The 7,893-nt window shown below is 41.5% G+C and overlaps 1 protein-coding gene across 2 annotated transcripts in view; it reads right to left on the bottom strand.

Annotated features, from left to right (window-relative positions):
* Positions 1-6,865: 6,865 nt before the first annotated feature.
* The window catches only part of MYOF (myoferlin), a 62,224-nt gene continuing 61,196 nt past the window's right edge, over positions 6,866-7,893 (bottom strand). For both annotated transcript variants that reach the window (XM_030950968.1, XM_030950969.1), the window contains one exon: positions 6,866-7,862. In XM_030950968.1, the coding sequence (XP_030806828.1) occupies positions 7,827-7,862 (36 nt within the window). In that variant the 3' untranslated portion in view covers positions 6,866-7,826. The remainder of the gene's footprint in view (positions 7,863-7,893) is intronic.

Below are 7,893 nucleotides of genomic sequence, written 5' to 3'. Positions count from 1 at the left end.
CACACATCCTTCCTTCAGCTGCTTAGTGATTATATCCTACGCCAAATAATTTATTTTAACGGGGTAATTCTGAGTTATGAGGTAAGACAAATGAGTTTAGAATTGAGTTTTGTTTGAAATTCACTATTTTGCTTTAAAATCAATTAAAAACTGTCATCTTTGTCAGACATATATCTTGCAGAGGTGCGTACTTACCTAAAGGAACTAAGAAATACAAATGAGGTAAAATTAAGTAACTTTGTTATGCACAAAAAGAAAATAGAAGTTCATTGGTCTTGACATTTCAGTTGAGGTGTTGTTCATTATACAGATACAGGGTCTGTTACAGCCTGGCCTGTATCTCTGAGAGCTTGTCACAGCTCCAGCATTGCCCTGAGCTTGTTTAGATGTCACTGCTGTTACCACAGGCAATTCTGGTACCTTTCTCCTGCTTTTCACTGGAACTGCTGTTCATGGCAAAACCAAAAAGTGTGTGTTTTCACAGACGGGCAATGGATTTTCTTCTTTACCCCGATTAAAAAAAAAATTTGTTGCGTTCAGGTTAAAAAAAAAAAATCCAGAGGTGAAATTTGGTGTTTCCAGTTTCCAAACTGGAAACACAGCTTTTGAGCCAGTAGTGGCATGCTGCAGGGGGTATGTATAATAGAGTGGAAGTTTCACGGAGCAGGTGGGCACACGCTGCACAACTGCTGTGGGAAGGTGTTTCAGGGGTGCATCAGCATCTGTGCTGCCTGACCTCTGCTAAGGTAAGACCGATTTGGAGGCTGCCTGAATTGAAGGCATTTCCCTCATGCTGCAAAAGGGACCAGGAGCAGATCAGTCCCTAACCTGGCACTGACAGCAGGACTCTCCCGTGATGTGGCAGGCTGGCCTGGCTTTTGCTGTCCAGGAGAAATTTGGGGGTTCAATCCATTTTCTCTCCTCCCTATTGCCCTGAATGTAGTTTGTTTTCAGGGTCTTTTGCTAGTTGGGAGCACCAGAACTAAGGTTCTCTTTCATTGCTTTGGGGGATTTCCATTCCCTTTTCCTTTAATTTTCTCCTCCCTGTTAATTGCATAAGAGAAGCTAAGAATGTTAACTGAACAGATAATTCTGGGTTCATGTATATGAGCAAGAAGAATCGAGATTTGCATGAAAATAGCTATCCTCAGGTTAGACCTTTGCATTTGGAAATAAGCTCTTTTCAGGTCTATTTTCCCTCCATTGTTATGTGTTTTATTTAATGTGAATGGTGGATGTTTGGGGAGGGACAGACGTTTGTTTGACTATTCAGATGCATTGGCAGGGTTTAAGTTGGCACAGCAAGGATCAGAGCAAGATGAGTGGAGACATCTTTTTTCTGTTTAAAAACACACCCACATATACTTGTGCAACTGAAGTAAAAGTAAATCCTTTCTCAGAACTGATTGCTTTTAGTGCTTTTACCTGTCTACTTTGTGTATGTGTGTGTGTTTAAGCTCACAGCACAGTGGGACTATCCTGTTTTGTTTCAGGATATTTCAAGGCAAGAAATAACAAAAAATTGGAATAATTCCTCTGTAACAAAGTCACTGTATAGCAACACTAGAAGAAGATCTTGCTAGGTGTTCCAGTTCCTGTCTTTCTTGCATAAATAATTGTCTCTGGAGTTTGTTTTTTTTTTTCTTTTTAAAACTTTCTTAATATTCTAACAGTAGCAGTTAATCATATATAGTGCATGCAAGTGCAAGAATGTGTAGATTTGGGGCTGACGTGGGCAGGATTAGTTTTAAAAGTTGAACTGACTGCCTCCTACTCCAAACCAGGAACTCTTCAGCTTTGAAAGCAGTCACTGAAATGGATCTCCTCTGCCAGGCCAGGAGTGTCAGGGCTCCTGGGCAGGAGCTCAGGCTGAGTCCCAGAGGTGCTGAGGCTGGAGCTGCCTTTGGAGCTGCTGTGTGACTGCACAGGAGGTGTTTGGGCTGGAGTGAAGGTGGAAATTAACTGTGCTATCACTTCTCAGCCAGGGAGTTATCTCAGTTAAAACAAAGGCTTCGCGTTTCTGGGAGTAAAAGAGCAGGATCATATAAAAAATACTTCTGCAATCTCTCTCCCCTTGAAAACATGGAAAAGAGTGTTAAGAAATCTGTAGTTTGCTGTAGAAGCCTGGTGCTCTTCTCTAAGGTAGATGATGTCCAATGCTTTGCTGCTAACTGGAGCCTGCATTGTTTTAGTGCATGTTAATGTGTCTTTTACATTTAGGGTAAGTGTTGGCCTTCTGCACTCTTTATCTCAGCTGTAAGTTGTCCTCTTTGCAGTGTCCATCCTCATCTTTGGTACATATGTGAGCTGGTGGCTAAGTAGTTTTTTGTTACCTTAATTTTATATTTTATTTAGTTCTATTGTCTTTATTATATTTGTCCTTCTGTGAGCAAATAAATTCTTCTGAGGGCCTGTTCTGTGCTGCTGATGTATTCTTGTCTCCCTGAGTTTGCCTGCAGTCCTGAAATGGAGTCTTGTGGCAAAGGAACTTGCTGACGACTCAGTTTGAGAATATTTTGTTTGATGACTACATCAGCTTAAGATATCCTTCTCAAGGCCATAACCCATGATTTCTTTCAACACACCACAGTACTATGGCTGGAAGCAAATAAGAGGATTGTCTCACACAAAACAAAAACTCAGAAAGGGTGTAGGAAGGTTGGTACTTTCTTTTTGTTTTGATTTTGTTAGTCTAAAGCATGGTAGTGAATGGGAATAAATACCTGCAGTTAGTCATGCCACCAGTGCCAATGCATTGTGAAGCCATGGCCCAACTGGAATGGTGACTCTGAGGCTGGCCCATGATCAGTCTTCATGGTATTTGCTCTGATAACCTGAATAGTAAGCAGTATGCAGTTAAGGCTAGAAAACTTGGGAATCAACAGGGAAGGACATCTTTCACAGCTATGGGTGCATAATCCTCCTCTCAGAAGCACTGTGCTATCTATCTTAGAGTGGAACACTGTTCTGGGGATTCCAGTGAGGATGAAATGCAGTGAAGTTTCAGAGCTAGCTTATTTCATAATGCTGTCCTAATATGTAAATGCAGGGAGGCATTGCAGACTTTCTCTGTCCCTATTAAACTAAATAAGATGCTCTGCCAATGTGTTCCAGCAGTCACCTAAAATCTGCACTAAAACATCTTTAATATTTTGTAAATTTTTTGGCTTTTAGTTTGAAGGTTTTGAGAGGGGAGAAGGAGTCTTCATGTGTGCATGTGCATGTTTTAAATATAGTTCCTGAAGAAATGCGCCTGATTTATGTCCTCTACCTCTCTGTAGCCTACTTTAGACACTTGTTATTTTCTTGTTGCTCTGCCACTTTCCAGGCTGGTGCTGATGTCTCAAGTTTTCTTGTACAGGAAACCTTATCCTACTTGCTTACTTTTGATTCTTTTCATTATCCACATTTGAATCTTTATTCATTTATACTGTGCCTTTTTTTGAGACCTGCAGCAAAATAAAATACATGGTTTAAACATAAGAGGATTATGATTGATAGAACACTGTTAACATATCCTGGGTTTATTAATTGTTTCCTGTTTGATGATGCATCTAACTCCATTAATTTTCCTAACTGCTGTTTTATAGAGAGCAGTGGCACGACCCAACAGACACACAGCTGTGTGAAGAGGCACTACTGGGAGTTCAGGTGCGTAGGTGCAAATCTGCAACTGTTCCATTACTGCCTAGCAGCACTTCAGATTTATATAAACTCTCCAGTCTCTCCTGGTTCTGCACCTTTTAATTTCTGGAAGTATGTGTATGTTTTTACAGCCAACCAGCTTGGCACTGAACCTGCATCATGGCCAAAAGCTTCAGTATCTCCAAAGGCTTGGGTTGAGAGGTTCATTCATACAACTGTCTGTGCTGCTAACTGTCCACAATTGCTCCTAGAAGGTGGTACCCAGTGGGTCTGCTTTTGATTTACCGAATTTGCTTAACAGTGATGAGAATTACACAGGAGACTGGAAGTGAAGGTTCGGTTCACTTCTCTGCCTGAAAGTTTAAACCTGAATCTGGTGCCTGGCTGAGTGTGCCAGGCTGCTCTCGCTGCACTGTACTGCAGTCAGTGCCCAGCACTGCCGTGCTGTACAATGCTGTGGTCACTGCTGCTCTGTGCTGAGGTCACTGTTGTACAATGCTGGGGTCACTGCTGCTCTGTGCTGAGGTCACTGCCCAGCACTGCTGCTGTGGCAGCCCCAAAGCAGTGGAGAGGAGGGGTTTGTTCTGCAGACCCCAGGTGCCCTGCTCAGCCTGGTGCTGTGTGAGACACACTGCAGGCTCAGTGTTGCTCACTGACCGCTCTGGGTAGCTCTCCGAAATGCAGAGAGCACCACTCCCTCCTGTGCTGTGCTGGCACTCCAGGATCCCTGTGGGTGGCTGGCAGTCCCACTGCTCTTTTGGGGTGTTTGGTATCTCCTGCTGTGTTCTCAATGCCCCGGTGCTTTTTGCTCAAGTCCTGACTCCTTGTAGGTCTGGGAAAGGAACAGAACTGTCTTGGAGTCTTTTATCAGCACCTGCAATGCATTCAGAGTTTTTGCAGCCTTGAGGAAAGTGTTTTTTCCCTAAGTGTTCCTCATCTAGCACTCATCACTGAGTGCAATCTCTAGCCCCAGCAAAGGTTACAAGGGAAATAAATTTTCCAAAAAACAACTTTGCGGTCAGAGCATGGTCAGACTCTACAGATAAAGTGTATATTTTTTTTCACAAAAATTTTTAAAGAAGTTGATAGTTTTCCATTGTCTTTCTAATTCATGTCCCTGTCTGCAAACGTGACATGGCAGCTCTGAGCAATGGCAAGTACTGTGTAAAAGGCTGTATGGTATTTACTAGCTGAGCTAGCACTGACACGAGATGCAGCACTGAACGCTACCATTTCACACTTTAGTGCTGCTCTCGGATTGCTCAATAGATACTTAAGCATGTAGGGGCAGGGAGTGGGTACAACAGCAGAGAGGTCAGTAAGGGCCAGGCTTGGAGTCACTTTGTATGTAATAGGTAGGTCCCAAAGGTGCTTACAGCTGTGTTTTTCAAATGCACTTGGAAGCAATGGACTTGATGGGACTGTTTTCCCTTGATTACTAAATGTATCTTGTTCATCTCCATATGTGAGACGTATTTAGGGTAGGAATAAAACAGTAGTACGGGAAGGCCTCTGTGAACACATGAGACTTGGGATGTCATCTTGTGGTTGTTCAAAGAAATGCAAGAACAGCTTGTAAGTATGCCTGAGTTTACTGCCTCTTTACATTGAGCTGGTATAGGTGCAAGGTTCTCCAACAGTAGCTGTTAACTTCCTTACAGCCCACTCCAGTAGTCAGGGTTTGGGGCGACTACAGCAAGCAGTGATAGGAATGCTTGGATATGCTGCTTGGATACCTGAGTGCATCAAAGATGCAGCCACTGGTGTCTGAACCTGTGTGATGGCAGAGGCAGGAGGACTCTGACATCGTGCTCCTACTTGTCCATTTTTTGTTAGAAGCACTTTCAGTTTAGCTTTAGCCTTTCCCTGGCTGTTCCAGCTGGCTGGAAAAACAAACTCCTAGGAGAAGGAATTCCCTGGATTAAGTAATTTCCTGTAATAAGGAGGAGTGGTATCAGGAACATCTACATTCTGCCCTCTTTTCTGTGGCCTCACAGGCCATTTGCCTCAGCTGCTGGTGACTGGAGTGGTCCAGATCTGGCCTGGCCAAAGTGAACATCCCAGTCATCGGTACATGGTGAGAGCAGCACCAAACTGTTCCCAACACAAGGCTAAACCTTTGGTAACTGCTCCAGCTAGACAAAAACCTGTTGCATGCTGGAGTCATGCACAGCAGCTGCACCACGGATTACAGATTTGACTAGCACTGTATGTAAATATAAATGATCACCTTTTTCTTGTGAAGATGTGTTGTCTTTTGTTTGTTACTGGGGCAGACTGGCAGACGGGATGGCTTCTCAGACTTTTCTGTTATGTTTTAAATAGCACTGCCTAATTGAAGTGAAACGATCAAGCCTATGCATGCTTGAACAAAAAGGCATCTGGAAGAGGGTGAACTCCACTCAGAAGGGCAGTACCTGCCACTCTTCAAATGCTCTGTGAACAGGCTTGCTTGGATCTCTGCTCCACGCCCTTTGAAGTTAAATGCTTTCTAATTACAACCCTTAGAAGCAGCACACTTTCTTGTCTTGCATGAAAATAAGTTTGCTGTGATTTTTACCGTTTGTCAGATTTATGGCATTGATTGAGACAGATTTTAATAGTGGATGATCAAACATTAGCTCATGCAAATTGCTGGTTATTTCTGGAGAGCTATTTCATCATTAGTGGAGGGACAATCCATCTGGATAGTGATTAGTTCCAGCTCTAAGCTCTCATTCAAGGGTCAAGATGCTTGAGAGTTTCTTGACAACAAAAAACTAAGGGTGGTGTTATGTTTTCGACAGGGTGACTGCTGCTTGCTCCACTCTAGCCACTGGGACTTCACATGATGGAAGCTATTTAATATTAGACCTTTACCCTAATTCCTCCAACAGAATAAGGTTACTTATTTTGCCCAACAAGTACATGCTTATTATTTTACAGTTCCGTGTTTTAAGAAGGTGTTAAGTATGTCACTAAATACAATAACAGAAGCTTTTGAAGAATAATTTTTGTAGTTTTTGTTGACAACTTTTTAAAGGCAGCTGAAGTCTTTATCCAGTCAAAAATGTGACAATCACACCAAATGCTGATTTCAGGTTCTGCTGCAGATTTCCTTTATTTCAAGGACCAGAGAATGTTCAGAGGCATGGTTCTGTGTCAGCCCTCCATAAAGGTGAGAATCACAGACTATAACCTGATTTTTAGGGCAGATTATATTTTACTCTGCCTTGGGAGAGGAGATTGAGGCAAAATTAGTTACTTCCCATGTGCAGATCAGATTTCAAACAAGGGTTGATTCTAGGTCATGTATCCTCCTGTGTTTTGATTCATGATCATCTCTAAAAACAAGGAGTATAGTGAAACTAGTCAACAGATTTCTTTATTAATTTCCTAACTAATTAATAAATTAATGAGAACTTTGTGCAGAAATATTTCCTTATTCTTCACTGTGCAGATAACAGTAAAATACCTTAAATTCCAGGTCTGTGACATTACATCCTCTGATAGGCACTACACAAGTCCTAATACATTGTAGTTTTGTAACAGGTGAAGAAAACTGGAAACCTGTGTTTTACTTGTGGATAAGTTTATTTAAATTTTTTTAATTATACTAAAAAACAATGTATAATTAATTTCTATGTTTGTTAACTTGTCAGGATACCTGTATAGTGTTGTCAAGTCTACAGCAGGGCAAATAAGAATTTTAAGCAGCATGATGATGAAAACTTTGGAACTAGAAACAATGTATAACCCTTTGGTTGCACTGTGATGTTTCTTTGGTAGACATAGTTGTAAGTAGTGATTGTCTTCCTTTAATTTAAAATGCAGAGTTTCAAAGTGTGCCCTTTTGAGAAAAGGATTCTCAAAAGAAAGTAACTGTTAAAAAACAGAGATAGGAGTAGCAGGCAGCTCTTCTGAGTGATTTTTATAAAAAATCCACTTTAAAAGCAAAGTCAGAACTTTACCATATGTAGATACCACTGAAGTAAAAAAAAAGGGGGTTGTGAGTTATTCCTTGTTTTTAAAAACCACCTTCCATGACCTCTTGAACCTTGGCTAACCTTATTGAAAGTCTTAATTATCTATTTTACCGTTCTAAATACAAGCAGATACAAAGGATGGCGAGCCTGATTTTGGTCCACAGCCTGGGGCAAAATTTCAGCACTATTTAAAAAGACGAGGTAAAAAATTCTTTCTTAAATTGGTTTCACAATCTTCATTGACAAATAATTCTGTTGGAGGAGAAGGAAGGAAACAAGAGAG

This window comes from Camarhynchus parvulus, chromosome 6, assembly GCF_901933205.1.
Source record: "Camarhynchus parvulus chromosome 6, STF_HiC, whole genome shotgun sequence".
NCBI lineage: Eukaryota > Metazoa > Chordata > Aves > Passeriformes > Thraupidae > Camarhynchus > Camarhynchus parvulus.
The sequence above is the reverse complement of the archived record's forward strand: the minus strand, read 5'-3'. Positions and strand labels throughout refer to the sequence as shown.